Source organism: Pelophylax lessonae (genome assembly GCF_965119305.1).
Source record: "Pelophylax lessonae genome assembly, chromosome: 1".
NCBI classification, from domain to species: Eukaryota; Metazoa; Chordata; class Amphibia; order Anura; family Ranidae; genus Pelophylax; species Pelophylax lessonae.
The window spans coordinates 254,014,098-254,030,814 of NC_138768.1; the positions used below are offsets into that span (position 1 = coordinate 254,014,098).

General features: G+C 46.7%; 1 protein-coding gene across 7 annotated transcripts in view; it reads left to right on the forward strand.

The window, feature by feature from the left end:
* The window catches only part of LOC309562087 (E1A-binding protein p400-like), a 512,144-nt gene that overhangs the window by 302,179 nt on the left and 193,248 nt on the right, over positions 1 to 16,717 (forward strand). For all 7 annotated transcript variants that reach the window (XM_082266206.1, XM_082266208.1, XM_082266207.1 and 4 more), the window contains 2 exons: positions 2,291 to 2,455; positions 2,593 to 2,760. In XM_082266206.1, the coding sequence (XP_082122332.1) occupies positions 2,291 to 2,455; positions 2,593 to 2,760 (333 nt within the window). The remainder of the gene's footprint in view (positions 1 to 2,290; positions 2,456 to 2,592; positions 2,761 to 16,717) is intronic.

Sequence of the window (16,717 nt, forward strand, 5' to 3'; positions counted from 1 at the left end):
TCTTCTATCAGGAATAGGCACTAGGCAGAAAAAAAAACTCTACCACGCTTATGGGGCTGTCCCTGCAGGCATAACCCCACACACTCTGCTTCAGCCTGCAGTTTTGTTTCTGCCTAGTTTAGGAATAGTACCTAGCTCCCTGCTGGGACTTCGGTCTTAGCTGTTAATAGGGACATTTTGTTATTTTATGATTTTTGTTTTCACAAAATTCTACAAAGTAGATGTGTTTGCATCCTCGGATGCTTCCTTTGGCCGCAAGGTTTTGCAGGTTGCTGTTAAAAGAGAATCTTTTTTGTTTCTCCCTTTCGAGGGTGTATGTTTTTTCAAGGTGAGCTCCAGTTGTTCCTGGTTAAGCTCCATGTTACCTGGTTGGCTAGGTTTAGCCTTTGGGGAGTTACATTCTTCTTTGCATTGTCTTCCCAAAGCTCATGATTATACTGCTTTGGGACATCCCAATGGTCCAAAGAAGATGGAGCTACATCTGTCGATGAACGATAGAGAAAACTGGATTTTTGTAAGAACTTACCATAAAATCCTTTTCTCTGAAGTTCATCGACAGACGCAGCACTCGCCCTTCTACTTCGGAGTGTATAAGGGTTTTTTGTCTTCTAAACACTGCCTGCAATGAAACTGCAGGCTGAAGCAGTGTGTGGGGGTTTGCCTGCAGAGACAGCCCCATAGGCGTGGTAAAATTTTTTTTCCTGTCTAGTGCCTATTCCTGATAGGAGGAGCATAACCCAATGGTCTAAAGAAGATGGAGCTGCGTCTTTCAATGAACTTCAGAGAATAGGATTTTACACTTAGTTCTTACAAAAATCCAGTTTTTAATCCTTCACTGTCAATTCATTGTGGGGTGTGAATTAAAGAGATGTGTGTACACCAATTGCAACCACCTTAGATTTATGATAAGGGTTGTTACTGGTTAATCATGAGAGTTTAAAATGAGTCGCCTACAAGAACAAAACTTTTGTTTATGCATATAACACTGCATCTGTGACCATTTTGCTGGGACATTAAAGCATATATGTGATCAGAATGTAAAATCCTATATTAATTTCTACATTTTATTTCAATTATTTTCAAGTTATTTCTGTTAATCTGAGTGATCTTGAATTTTGTAAACTTACTTTGTGAAGATCCCTACACTCTTACTTCCTTTAACTTTTGTGGCACATATTCATTATGCCCTGTAAGCAGACACTGCTATGTCACAGAATTCACAGAGCCTGCCTTCTGATTTACAGAGGTGCTGAGAGGAGTTTCAGGAGGCACAGTCAGTGCAGGAATCACTGCTTGTAGGCAGCAAGGTACCATGGGATATGTAGTCCTGAAAAATTGAAAGTAAACAGCAGAGGAGAAGTTGCAAAGCATGTAGGGAATCCAGGAATTTGTTGGAACAGATAGTCAGCAGACAGGCAGCATTCACAAAATAATAGGATATTTTTCAAGTAAGCTCATACTGTATTGTAAGGCTAGTTTCACACTGCTGTACTGTGTTTTGGCAGCAGTGCAGGTGTATCCGCAGTTTTCATGTGTTTTAATCACGATTTTAGCCACGGTCCCATAGAGTTTCTATTAGGTCCTCCATTTTTGGAGTGTTTTCTGAAAGTGCACCAAAGATGCAACATGCAGGACTTTTTGAGTGCTTTCAGAAAATGTGGCAGCCTAATAGAAAGTCTACGGGACTGCAGCTAAAACTATGGGTAAAACGCATGAAAACTGTGGATAAGAAACCTAAGAAATACCTATTCTTTGTATAGCTATTACAACGTGGATGTTATACAATTAAAGTGTATGCTGTGACCATATAACTCCTTTAAGGCCCTATGCATTACCAGATAAACTTGATTTGCACCATTCCGGTGATGTGGGTACCTATCATGCAGGTTTAAGGCCGGTAGGCCTCTAGGCAGTTCCCTGAGGGGAATTAGGCAAACAGAATACAGAGAATGAAAGAAAGGAAAAAGAAGAAAAAAAAAAACAGTGATGTAGTTGAGTAACAGTGGATTTTAGTTATTTGCTAGGTCTAAGTGGATGTACAAGGCAGGTGGGTATATACTGAATATCTAAGTACATAACTCTGAGCACTAGTTACAGCAGACAGGTCATTGTTCTATCAAGGTAAGAAGTCTGCTTGTAATCGAGGGTCCCTCGGAGGCCCAGGCATAGTTAAAGATTAGATTATATAATGGGTACAGAATAAAATAACCAGGATACACAGGAGTCAAGAGGAATGTGAGCCAACCACCAAAGTTCAAGGTTTTATGAAATTTGTTTTGACTTGTTGCAGGTGGGGATGTGGTAAAAATTGCTCAGCTAGCTGCATCTGGTGCAGCACAGGGGAAAATTGCACAGCCAAAGACCCCAGTGACTCTGCAGTTCCAAGGAAACACATTCACTCTATCCCAGAGCCAGCTGCGCCAGCTCACAGCCGGGCAGCCTCTCCAACTACAAGGTAATAGTACAGCAGAGAATAGAAGGTGCAAAAATGGGCAGCGATATGTTGTGCATGACATCATAATAGCCAGTGTCAGCTTATGGTTTTGCTATTATGATTGCTAAAACTTTTAAACACTGGTGTTTAACTGACAGGGAGTGTTCTTCAGATTGTTTCTGCCCCTGGACAGCAGTACATCCGGCCTCCCGGGCCTGTGGTGATGCAGACAGTCGCACAGGGGAACTCCATTCAAAATGCAATGAATGCTTTGGGAAATCAACATCCTTCCAACATACCCAATCCTGCAGTAAATCCTCAGTCAGGTGGGAATCTTTTTTTTTTTTTTGTTATGAGAGACTAAGAATTAACAAACCAACTTAAAGGAAAACTCCAGTTAGAGATATTTCCTTGTGTTGACAGTGGTTTCACCAATTGCATGTCTATTTATCTTATATCTATCTATCTGTCTGTCTGTCTGTCTGTCTTTGGAACTGCACTTTGCTATTCTGTTGCCATTGAAAATTTTCGGAAGATTTTCACATTCTTTTTCCTAACAGAGTTGAATTCTTAACATTTGTACATAGTTAATGACCTCTTTCACTGAAAACTTAGTCTGTTATAAACTGATTGAGCACGGCATTTGGCATTTTATGGTACATGTAAGAACATTTATTCTCTCTCTTACATTCGCAGTAACTTACCTATATTTATATAAATTTATATTAATAGTTTCTTTATGAGAGCAGGTTTCATACTTAAAAGCAAACCTAAATTAATTTGGGCCCGTTCACACATGCGGTAATATCCTTTATTTAAGAAGCATTTAGGCAATGTTTTTAAAGCCTTCGCCCAGAAAATTGTAATTACAAATGTTTAGTCATGCTCATGTTTATTTCTTTTATTTGTATTGGTATGACACAAAAAAATGGAGAAACAAAAAGCCAAATCTGACACATTCCACGCAAAACTCCAAAAATGGACTGGACAAAATGATTGCCACCTTCTCAAAATTGTAAGAAATAATTGCATTCCAAGTTTGGCTATTTTCACACTGATCCGACACAGAAGTCGCATGCTTTCTGATCCGACTTTGCCTTGCAACTTCAGGTCCGATTTCCATGTGACTTCAGTGAACGGGATCCAATTTTGATCTGACTTTGAGATGATTACGACTTGCCCTTTGACCAATCAAAACAATTCCTTTGGTTCTAGAATAGATAAAACCTCACGCCAAATCCGTACCAGGTACTTTAGGTCTGGTTTGAATTTTGAGTGGAAACCTCACGTCAAAATGTAAAAAAAAAAAAAACGTGTTACGGACCCCCTCCATGACCATACTTGACCCTTTGGTCTGGTATTGATTCTGAGGGGAAACCCCACACCAAAAAAAACATGGTATGGGGTTTTCCGGCAAAATAAATACCAGACCCTTATCTGAGCATATAGCCTGGCAGGTCAGGAAAGGGGGGGGGAGAGCCCCCCCTCCTGAACCATTACAGGCAACATGCCCTCAACATGGGGGCTGGGTGCTTTGAGGCAGGGGGGGCCCTGTCCCCTCCCACCCTAAAGCACCTTGTTCCCATGTTAATGGGGACAAGGGCCTCTTCCCCACAACCCTGGCTGATGGTTGTGGAGGTCTGCGGGCAGCGGACTTTTTGCAATCTGGAAGCCCTCTGCTTTCTCCACCGATGTCTTCTTTCTCCGCTTCCTCCACTGATGTCTTCTTTCTCAGCTTTCTCCACCAATGTCTTCTTCCTCCGCCTCCATGCTGATAATAAAAAAACTCTCCTCCTCCAAAGCTGGCTCCCACCGTTCTGTCAGCTCCGGTACCTGACAGGTCTTATATAGCTATGGGGCGTGTCCATCAGGTGACGTCACCCTGAGACCCAGCCCCCTTGTAACGTCACAGACCAGGTCCGTGATGTCACAAGGAGGCTGGGTCTCAGGTTGACGGTACCTGATGGCCACGCCCCATAACTATAAAAGAACTGTCAGGGACCTGAGCTGACAGAAAGGCAGGAGCCAGTGTCAGAGGAGAAGCATTTTTTTAAATTTTTTTTAGCAGGTCGGCGGCGGAGGAAGTGCAGAAAGAAGACATCGTGCTTGACGTTGGAGCTTTCTTGACCTGCCAGGCTGCATGCTCAGATAAGGGTCTGGTATGGATTTTGGGGAGGACCCCACACCGTTTTTTTTTCTCTTTCGTTTACTGATGGACACAGCTCCATGTCTTCTAGACCATTGGGCTTATGCTGCTCTCTCTTCAGGAGTAGGACTAGGCGGAAACAATTTTGGCTACGCCCCTGAGGCAGTCCCAGGGGGTATACCATCACTTCCTGCTATAGTTTTTTGTGCCTAGTCAGGAGTAAGGACCTTGCTCTCTGCTGGGATCTGCGGTCCTGGCATTTTTTCCTTTTTAAATGTAATTTGTTTCCTTTTTTCTTTATTATTTTTGTTCCTGTGTAAACTACAATCAACCTGTTTCTGTGTGAACAACAATCAACAGCTGGACTGGGCGACGCACTGGATATACTATATCCTTACGGTCCTCCCAGTCTGACCTGCGAGCGTTATCCAACTATTAGCTCCGCGCTAGGTTGGCCGCGACAAAGCCCTACTGGATGGAGGCTGGCCAGCGAGCGAAACACCTCGCGAGGTCGCATAGCCCTGGTCATGACGGCATTCTCGATCAGAGTTGCAGCGTACCTTGGGCCGCAGCACCCCCATTCCAAGATAGTGCGGTGGACTGCTGGGAGTAGTGCCCACCTAATGCCATGGTGTGGTGAGTCGTATCTCCCCTCTTTTCTTTGGGAATTGCTGGAGTGGTCACGGACCCTCCCTGGGGATGGTAGGCCCCATTCTGTGTCCTCCCTTTCTTCACCTTTTTCCCCCTCTCCCCTTGGAATTCGCCTGCGTCAATTGCTCTCATCTGCCCATCCCCCCCCTTAGTTCCCTTTTGGGGGGCATGGGTGTGTTTTCAGGCAGGAGGGCTTCACTGGTTTCGGGTCAGAGAGCTGTGGATGTGTGACGCTGTCGGCCCCCTTTTGGCAGTGCCTGTACCTTTGGTGCTGCAGAGGGGGTCCCTGGGGTGTTTCCTCCTGGTAGATGTTTATTTCCCTAGAGTCCAGTGGGGACCCGGGTCCCGTGCAGCAGCGCAATTTTGCCGTGTATGCTTTTTCATGGCTTCCGCGGCCATGTTTTTGGTTTTCCATTGAAAATAGCGGCGGCCATTTTTTTGTAGTCCGAGTGCGGTGATGTGCTGCGGGGGCCTCTAGTGTCAGTGTCAGGGCTTCCTTTTGATTGCAGTGTGGCAGGCTGTTTGGCACTCCCCAGCTCTGGGGGGGTGAGTTCTAGTGGGTATATTATCCTTCCTCTGCTATACAGTGCCCCGGGTGCGCTGATTCTTGTGGTGCTCCAGCGGTGTGCGGGGTTCTTCTTAAAAACGTTTTTCTTTTTGTGCACGGCGCGGCTCCAATTAACCATGGAGCCTCTAGAGCGTGTATCACTCCTTGAAGCTGCGGGACCCTCTGGGTCTCAGTCTGCCCTGGCAGCCATGACAGCGGCCCTGCAGTTACTTGTATCTAAGGTAGATATGGCCCTGCAAAGGTGGCCTAGCAAGAAGCGCCCTCCGCCACCTGTATCCTCTGCCTCCTCAGAGTCTGAGGTGGATTTGGCCACCACGGATGAGAGTCAGCCCACTGGGTCTGCGTCCATGCATGCTGAGTGCTGTAACAGTGAGGACGAATCCTCCTCCTCCGCAGCTTTGCATGAAAAGACGCTGGTGGAGGCCTTAATTGTGTCAGTGCGGGAAACCTTAAAGTTGGAGGACTCAGCTAAGTCAGCTGAGTCGGCGACGCCGGTGCAGTTTGGCACCCGCAAATCTTCCAAGGTGACAAAGGTGTTCCCCTTTCCTGCCTATTTTGACAAGATTGTCACTAGTCAGTGGGGTTCCCGAAATGCATGGTTGGAATACCTAAGCGTTTTGCTAGAAGATATCCCTTTGAGGAGTCTCTCCTGAAGAAGTCTGTTGGTGGACTCTCAGGTTTCCAGGCTAAATACGGCCACACTTTTGCCAGTGGAAGATTCTCCATCCTTTAAGGATCCTGTGGACAAGAGAGCTGAGGCTCTGGTCTGTTACCTTTTCACCGTGGCAGGTTCAATGTTGAGGCTGGTATTTAATATCACCTTGGTATTCCAGTCGCAAAGGGCTTGCATGCAAGTGCTGGGTCTGATGCTTTCCACCTTTAAGTCGGTTCCGTTCGCTCAGTTCCATACCAGACCTCTGCAAAAGGAGATTCTGGCCAAATGGAGCAAGGATCCGCTGTCATTGGATGATCTGATCCTGTTAAGTTGGGGTACGAGGGGGTCTCTTATATGGTGGCTCTGCTCCCCGCCCCTTTGCATGGGGAAATCCTTTCTTCCCCTGTATTGGACTGTGATAACCACGGATGCCAGTCTGTCCAGATGGGGAGGTGTCTTGGGAGTGCATTCGTCCCAAGGTGTTTGGACTCGAGGAGTCCAGTCTGCCGATCAACATCTTGGAGATTCCGGCGATCAGGCTTTGTCTGTCTCAATGGACAGATTGTCTGCAGGGACGCCCTGTAAAGATACAATCGAACAATGCTACTGCTGTGGCATATGTCAATCATCAAGGGGGCACAAGGAGTGCCCTGGCGGCTCCGGAAGTAGCCAGTATCTTGAGGTGCGCAGAACTATATGTTCCGGTCCTCTCTGCTGTGCACATTCCTGGGGTAGAGAATTGGCAATCGGACTATCTCAGTCGGCAGACGTTGGATCCAGGAGAATGATCTCTTCACCTGGAGGTATTTTATCAGCTGTGCCATTGTTTGGGAACCCCCCATGTGGACCCGTTGGCCTCCCGTCTCAACAGGAAGGTGCAGATTTGTTTCAAGGTCTCGGGATCCTCTGGCCGACACCACAGATGCCCTAGGGGCCCCTTGGGGTCAGTATCCTCTGATTTAAGCTTTTCCTCCAATACAACTTCTATTGAGACTCCTACGCAGAATCGAGGTAGAAGGGATTCCAGTCATTCTGGTGGCACCAGACTGGCCTCGCTGATCTTGGTACGCAAGCCTGGTAAGGCTGGTAGCAGACATCCCTTGGAAACTTCCTCTCAGGAAAGATCTTCTTTCTCAGGGTCCAACAGTCGCTGGCTTTAACTGCTTGGCTATTGAAAGCCAGGTGTTGAAGGACAGAGGGCTATCGGAGTTGGTGATTCCTACTTTGTTAAAAGCTATGAAATCTACTTAGGTACTTACTTAGGTGTAGACCAACTTTTGGCTCTGGGCACCATCAAGGGCCAGATCTCTGCCTTGGCCATATTTTTTCAAAGGCCGTAGGCTGAAAAGTCGTTGGTTCACACTTTTGTGCAGGGAGTTCGCCAACTGGCTCCTCCTGTGCGATCCTTGGTACCTCTGTGGGATATCAATTTGGCACCGTCGGTGCTTCAAAAGCCTCCTTTTGAAAAGATTTGTAAACTCCCTCTGTTCACACTGTCGCAGAAGGTGGCCTTTTTAGTCGCTATTACTTCCGCACGTAGGGTGTCGGAGTTGGCTGCGTTGTCTTGTCGGTCATCTTGGTGATTCACAAAAAAGTGGTGTGGCGACCCTGTCAGGCATTCCATCCTAAGGTTGTCTCGTGGTTTCATTTGAATGGAGATATTGTATTACCATCCTTGTGTCCTAAGCCGAAACATCCTAAAGAAATTGCCTTACATTCCTTGGATGTAGTCAGGGCGATTCGGGTGTACCTGGCGGTGACTGAGTCGCTTCTGAAATCTGATTCTTTGTTTGTTCTTACGGAATGGACATCGTAAGGGGCAGGCTACATCTGCTGCGACCATTTCAAGATGGATCAGACAGACGGTGGTGCAGGCCTATTCCATTAAGGGTCAGGTTCCTTTTTTCCCTGTCAAGGCGCGTTATAGGAGAGCGCTTAGTGCCTCCTGGGCCTACTGTCATCAGGCGTCAGTGGTTTTGGTGTGCAAGGTGGCTACGTGGTCGTCTGTACACACATTCACAAAGTTTTATAAGGTGGATGAACTTGCATCTTTGGATGCGACGTTCGGCCGCAAAGATTTGCAGGCTGCGGTTGCAGAGGCTCCCGCCTCTTGAGGGTGTAATTTTTCCCTGGTGGTGAGCTCCAGTTGCTCCTATTTTTACCTGGTTGGCTATGTTTAGCCTTTTTGGGAATTATACGTATTGCTGTGTTTTTCCCACCCCTCATGTTGATACTGCTTTGGGACATCCCAATTGTCTAGAAGACATGGAGCTGTGTCCGTCAGTGAACGAAAGAGAAAACTGGATTTTTGTCTAACCGTAAAATCCTTTTCTCTGAGGTTCACTGACGGACACAGCACTCGACTCTCTGTTGGGGTTGAGCTATTTGTTCTTCTGACACTGCTTGTTACAAACTGGAGTCCTACAGCAGGAAGTAATGGTATACCACCTTGGACTGCCTCAGGGGCGTAGCCAAAATATTTTTTGCCTAGTCCTACTCCTGAAGAGAGAGCAGCATAAGCCCAGTGGTCTAGAAGACATGAAGCTGTGTCCGTCAGTGAACCGCAGAGAAAAGGATTTTACGGTAAGACAAAAATCCAGCTTTTTTTGGCATGGGGTTTTCCCCCAAGATCTATACCAGAGCCAAAGGGCTAGGTATGGATTTGGGGAGGCACGCCTCTTTTTTTATGGGATTTTACGTTGGTAACATTGCATACACTTGATCTTGAGCACAAGTTGCATGCCACAAGTCGAATTAGTTAATTAGGATCAGTCATCATATTGGGGGACTTCAATTATCCCGACATTGACTGGGGAGAGAGGACTACACACTCACATAAGGCCCGTCTATTCACAGAAACCTTACAGGATAATTACATGTCACAGCTGGTGGATTCTTCTACTAGAGAAAACGCAATCCTGGATCTATTGATCACTAATGACCCAGACCTAATTTCGGAGGTAGGAGTCCAGGACAACCTGGGCTCTAGCGATCACTGGATGATCATGTTTAGCGTAAATAACAATATAGCAAGGCAAGTGGGGAACATAAGAACCCTTAACTTCAGAAGGGCAGACTTTCCAAAATTTTACTCATTGATGGAAAGGGTAAACTGGGACCAGACCCTGGGATCCCTGACCACAGAGGAAAAATGGGAATGCTTTAGGAACATATTAAGCAAAGGCATCTTGCAGTGCATTCCTATGGGAAATAAATTTAGAAGAGACAAAGCCAAACCTGGCTGGCTAAACCATAGCGTTAAAAAAGTTATTAGGGGAAAAAAATTGGCCTTCAGGAAATATAAATCAGAAGGCACAGTATTGGCTTTCGACCAATACAAGGAGGCAAATAAGAAGTGTAAACACGAAATCAAGATAGCTAAAATAGACTTTGAGAGACAAATAGCGGAGGATAGTAAAAAAAACCCAAAGAAATTCTTTAAGTATATCAACAGCAAAAAAACTAGGGCAGAGCATATTGCACACATTAACGATGATGGGAGGATGGTTACAGAGGACACTGAAAAAGCAACCGTGCTGAATGCTTTTTTCTCGTCAGTATTTACACAGGAAAAGGAGGGGTACACTGACCATGACTGTATGGTAAGTAGTAATACACAGGACTTGCCAATATGGCTAACAGAGGGTGAAATCAGGGAAAGGCTGGGCAAACTTAACACAAACAAATCACCAGGCCCGGATGGCGTACATCCGAGAGTACTCAAGGAACTCAGTAAGGTTATATCCAGACCACTGTTCCTGATCTTTGCGGACAGTATTAGATCAGGAGATGTACCAGGGGAGTGGAGGAAAGCAAACGTGATTCTAATATTCAAAAAGGGTCAGAGGCATATACCGGGAAATTATAGGCCGGTCAGTCTGACATCAGTAGTATGTAAACTTCTGGAGGGGATGATAAGGGACTATATCATAGAGTTTGCTAAGGACAACAGCATCATCAGTAGTAACCAGCACGGGTTTACAAATGGGCGTTCTTGTCAAACCAATCTCTTAACATTCTACGAGGAGGTGAGCTGTGAGCTAGATAGGGGCAAACCAGTGGATGTGGTGTACCTAGATTTCGCTAAGGCGTTTGATACAGTTCCCCACAAGCGCTTAATTTATAAAATAAGGTCTGCAGGTATCGACAGCAGGGTTTGCTCTTGGATACGGAACTGGCTAAAAGGGCGTGTGCAAAGGGTGGTAATAAACAGCGCATACTCAGACTGGTCTGAGGTAGTAAGCGGGGTCCCCCAAGGCTCAGTCCTAGGACCAACCTTGTTCAATTTATTCATAAACAGCATTGAGGATGGGATCAGTAGTTCAATATCAGTTTTTGCTGAAGACACAAAATTAGGCAGGGCAATAACTGCACAGCAAGAAGCAGATATCCTACAGAATGACCTGGACAAAATAACGGAGTGGGCAACGACTTGGCAAATGAGGTTTAACGTGGAGAAGTGTAAGGTTTTGCACTTGGGGACTAGAAACATAAAAGCACAATACACATTAGGAGGGGAACCCTTGTGGGGAATCAAAAATGGAGAAGGATCTGGGAGTCTTGGTTGATGATAGACTAGGCAACAGCATGCAATGTCAAGCGGAGGCTACCAAGGCTAGCAGAATATTAGCATGCATAAAGAAAGGGATGTTTTCCAGAGATAAGACTATAATCCTTCCACTTTATAAAACTCTGGTCCGACCTCATCTGGAATATTCTGTCCAGTTCTGGTCGCCAGTCCTCAGAAGAGATGTGTTGGAGCTGGAGAGAGTACAGAGAAGGGCAACTAAACTAATTAGGGGATTGGAGGACCTTGATTATGAAGAGCGTCTCCAATCGCTTGATTTATTCTCTCTGGAGAAGAGACGCCTGAGGGGGGACATGATAGCAATTTTTAAATATCTCAATGGGGATCTCAGCTTAGAAAAAAAGCTGTTCAGTTGAAGGGATTGCATGAGGACTCGGGGGCACACAATGCGATTAGAGGAGAAGCGTTTTAACCTCAGGCAACGTGGGGGGTTCTTTACTGTTAGGGCTACAAGACTGTGGAATTCTCTACCACAAGAAGTGGTTTCTGCGGGTAGTATGGTGGCTTTCATAAAATATGTAAGTTAACATGATGATCCGACTTGGATGCAAATTCCATTTAGTAGTGTAGGAACCTTTTTCAGAGTCGGACCGGCTAAGACGGCTCTCATAGGGAACCATTAGGGATACCAATTAAACTCACCTGTATTAATTAACAGGTGCTGGCAATAATGGAAATCACACCTACATCCAGTTGAAAAATTGACTTGGAGAATGGAGAAGAGAACAAACAGACAAAACAAAATTACAGCTTTTCGGTAATGCCCATCATTCTACTGTTTTCAGAAAAAAACAAGACCTTTAAAGAAAATAATACAGTTCCTACAATCAAACATGGTGGAGGTTAACTGATGTTTTGGGGTTACTTTGCTGCTTCAGGCACTGGATGTCTTGACCGTGTGCATGGCATTATGAAATCTGAAGACTACCAAAGAATTTTTGGGTGCAATGTAGGGCCCAGTGTCAGAAAGTTGGTCTCTGTCAGAGGTCATGGGTCTTTCAGCAAGACAATAACTCAAAGCACACATCAAAAACCACCCTGAAATGGTTTAAGACAAAGCGCTGGAGAGTACTGAGCTGGCCAGCAATGAGTTCAGATCTAAATCCCATAGAGCACCTGTGGAAAACCTCAAACCAGCGGTTGGGAAAAGAAACCCTTCCAATCTGACCAATTAAGACCTGGAGCAATTGGCAAAAGAAAAGGTGAAAGAAACGTATTGACGGTTACAGGAAGCAATTGATTTTAGTTCTTTTTTTCCAAAGGGTGTGCTATCAAATATTACATTGAGGATGCCAATAATTTTGTCCAGTCCATTTTTGGAGTTTTGTATGGAATGTGTCAGATTTGGCTTTTTGTTTCTACACTTTCTTGTGTCATACCCATACAAACAAAGGAAATAAACATGAGAATGCCTAAACATAACAACTTGCAACCATTTTCTGGGTGAAGTGGTGCATTTTCTGACGGAAATGCAGGGGTAATAAAACAGGTGTGTATTATCCCATGCTCCCTAACCTAATCTGTCCCTCACTTCCAACTTGTATCTGATGGCTGCAACCAAATTATTGTGTTCCCACAACTGCAAACAAAATAAATGTTTTTAAACCAAAACTTTACTTTCAAACCACAAAACTGCTTTCATTATTCAGTGAAAACTTTCTCGTGTATAATACCATAAAATAAAACAAATGTGACAGATGACTATAAGTCAATTAGTAGTGCTTTTCTTCTTTCAAATATTTTTACCTTTAAATGTGCTTCTCATATCCCACAGTTTTCTCTTTCATTCATTGAAGGATACAGCTCCTGATCTTCTTGACCATTGGGTTTTACTGCCCCCTACAGGAGTAGGACAATAGGCAGAAAAAGAACTTGCACTACGCTTATGGGCAGTCCCAGGCAGTATACTCCCCCTCTCTGCTATAGGTACTCTGGTCCTGGCAATATTTTCTTTTTAGATAGATTTTTTTTTTTTCTCCTGAGTTTTTTCCTGTGAGAAAACTGCCAGACTGGGCGACGGCTGGATAATCTAGATCCAGTGGTCACCCCAGTCTTGCCAGCGAGCGCACGCAGACCTCAGCTCCACACTAGTTCGGCCACAAAATAGTCCCACCGGACAGGGGCTGGCCTGCGAGGTGAACGCCTTGCGGGTCGCATACGACCGGGCCTCGGCCTGTGTCACAGCGTTCCTCCTGGCCGACAGCCCCCCATTTTGATGTCAAGTAGGTTCTATCTGGAGCCGTGCCCATCTGGTTCTTGGTATGGTGAGTAGCTGTCCCCTCTAGAGGTTTTGGGGTGGACGCGGGCCCCTCCCTGGGACGGTCGGACCTCCTTCCCCTTAGGCTCCCCTCCTTGAGTCTGCTGGTCCTGTGGGTCATCCACCCCCCCTCTCTACCCCCCATCTCACCTCCACCTATACTCGGGTTGTATGGTGGTCTGGCTACCTCCTGGGGCTTGGGCAGGGTGCTGTACTGGCGATGGGGGGGGTATACCGCCTGTGACCAGGTGATCGGCTGTAGGGGGTGCTGTACCTGGTAGAGGGGCTCCTGCCATGGCCCCCCCTTCTTGATCTGTGCCTTGCCTGGGCCCAGGGATCCCTCCTGGGTCCCTTGAAGCATTGTGGAGCCTCAAAGGGCCGGGCCGCCATTTTGTTGTAGCCTATTTCCTGTATAGGCTGGCGGCCATGTTTGTGTAGCCGCGGTGGCCATTTTGCGTTAGTCCGGCATTGAATTGATTGGCAGCCATTACTGTGGAGCCTTCTGGGTGTCCATTTTAGCTCTGGGCCCCCCTCCTTATCCCCTGGTGCTGACTCCTGGGCCTCTTTCCTTCCTGGACGCCACACGTAGAGTGCTTTGATCCTGGCACTGGGTGGGGTGGTGAGTCTGGTGGGGTCCTCTTCCTCTCTCTGTTGCAGGATCATGGGGTGCTGTGTGGCTGGCGACCGAGTGATGTTACCAGTACGGTGGGGGTGTCACTCGGCAATGTTTTTTTTTGCACTTTTGTGGGATACTCTTAAAGCTCATGGAGTCCTTGGAGCACATTACCCCACCTGACCCCCTCTCAGAGCCTGCGGGCCCTCTGGGTCTAATCCATTTATTGATGCACTGACGGTGGTCCTGGAATCATTTGTGTCACGGGTGGATGTGGCTTTTGCGCGGCCGGGTAGTAAAATGGGCCCCTTCGCCTTCCCCTGCTTCATTTGTCTCCTCAGATTTTGAATCCCAGCGGACGGGGCCTGCCCTGAGGGGTCTTCGTCTTGCCCCCTGAGTTTTCAGATAGTGACGATGATTCCTCCACTCCTGTAGCCGTGCACGAAAAGGTGCTGGTGGACGCACTGATTGTGAGACTTTAAAAATGGAGGACACAGCTGAAGCTGTAGTGGAGGCACCTGTTCTCTTTGGCACTCACAAGCTGTCTAGAGCGGCAAAGGTGTTTCTGTTTCCTTCCTATTTTGACAGATTTGTCGCAAAGGAATGGGAATATCCAAAATGTCCCTTTGTGGTCCCTAAGCAATTTGAAATGAGGTACCCATTTGAAGAGTCCCTCCTTAAGAAGTGGACTGTTCCACCGGTGGTAGATCCTCCGGTTTCCATGTTGAGTAAGGCAACTATGATTACGGTAGAAGAATCGCCGGCTTTTAACAATCCGGCTGACAGGGAGGCGGAGGCTGTGGCCCGCAGTATGTTCACTGTGGCCAGCTCGGCACTCAGACAGGTCTTCACCATTGCCCTGGTGCACAAACTCTGACCGAGTGGGCTAAGCTTTTACGCCGTGACTTGGAGGGTGAGCAGCTCCCCCCTGCCTTTGTGGCGCTGGTAGACCAGTTGGTCCAGGGGCTGCAGTTTATCTGTAATGCCTCTTTGGATGCAGCTTCTCTGATTTCTAGACTGTCTGTTTCGGCAGTGGTCCTTAGGCATGTTTTGTGGCTCAAATGTTGGTCTGTGGACCAGACCTCTAAAAAAAGCCTTAACTGATCTTCCTTTTCAAGGGGATCGCCTGTTTGGAGCTGCCCTGGATGACATCATTAAGAGTCTCACAGGGGGGAAGAGCACCTTTCTTCCTCAGGCTAGGAAGGGTAAGGAACCTCGTCGCAGACATGGCCCGGTCTTCTCGGCTCACAGGAATTTTTTCCGTTCCTCAGGGTCGGTTGACAAGGGTTCAAAGCCTTTCAAGACCTCTTAGGGGTGATCCAAGCGAACTTGGTCTGGCAAGTCCAAAGCGGGGTTCTCCAGACCCACAGACAAGGCTCCTTCTGCATGAAGATGTGCCGTCACCCGTGCCTGGGGTGGGGGGATGTCTTCGCTCGCTTTCAGACCCATGGACCTCCTTGGTGCAAGACAAGTGAGTCCAAGAAGTGATACGGTCCGGCTACAAGGTTGAGTTTTGTTCTTACCCTCCAGAGAGGTTCTTTCCTTCCAATGTGTGTCTGTCCCTGGGCCAAGGGGCAAGCCCTCTTCGGGGCTGTGCAAGAACTGTTACTTCAAGGGGTAATTCTTCCGGTTCCAACTCCGGAACGTTTTCAGGGGTTTTATTCAAACCTGTTCACGGTCCCGAAGAAAGAAGGCATGGTGCGTCCAATTCTGGATCTCAAAGCCCTGAATGGCTTTGTGCGGGTACAGAAGTTCAGAATGGAGTCTGTTCCGCTGGTTGCATCCTTGCATCAGGAGGATTTCCTTGCCTCTATCTAAATCAAGGACACTTACTTACACATTCCAATATGTGTCTGTCACCAACGCTTCCTTCGCTTTGCTGTGGGAGAGGAGCATTATCAGTTTGTGGGGTTACCCTTTGGTCTCGCCTCTGCTCCTTGGGTCTTCACAAAGGTGTTAGCTCCGGTGCTGGTGTTACGTCAGCGATGAATCGCAGTGCTGGCCTACCTGGACGACCTTCTCTTGCAAGCATAGTCTCCTACTGCCCTGATGGACAATGTGGGCATCACTATGCGGATTCTGAGGGAGTTTGGGTTGCTTCTGACTTTTCACGTCAGAAAGGTCAGTGACTAAGGTGTGCAAGGTGGCTACTTGGTCGACGGTGCACACTTTCACAGGTTTTATAAAGTGGATGAATTGGCATCTGCGGATGTCTCTTTTGGCCGCAAGGTTTTGCAGGCTGCCGTTTAGGGTGCTTGTTCTCTCTTTGGGGGTGTTGTGTTTTTCAGGTGGGTTCCAGTTGTTTTGGTTGAGCTCCTGTTACCTAAACCTCCAGTTTAGATCTGTTTACAGGTCCAAGATTGCTATTTCCAGGCTCCTCAGCTGTTCAATCTTCTTCCACTTTCCTTTCTCCTCACTGAGCTGCCTTTGCCTGGACTTCCTTTCCTCCACTTCCCCTCAGTATAAAAGATACAGTCCCATTGTGTAGTATATAAAGATTTCACATTTATTGCATAATATCCACTTACATTCATACTTGAGACAGTGCACTTTAAAATATCACCCCTGAGGAAGTCACGTGATTGTGACGATATGCGTAGGAGGAGTCGTGTGACAGAGGACTGTGTGTGCGGAACATACGGAAGCTGCTGCCCCGTCTTATGATCTTTTAAAGCGCACTGTCTCCAGGTGATGGGAGTCACTGTGCAATTGTATTAACTGAAATCCACAAGGGTGAAGGTCGTAAAACTGCGGGATATGAGAAGCACATTTAAAGGGAAAAATATTTGAAAGAAAAAAAGCACT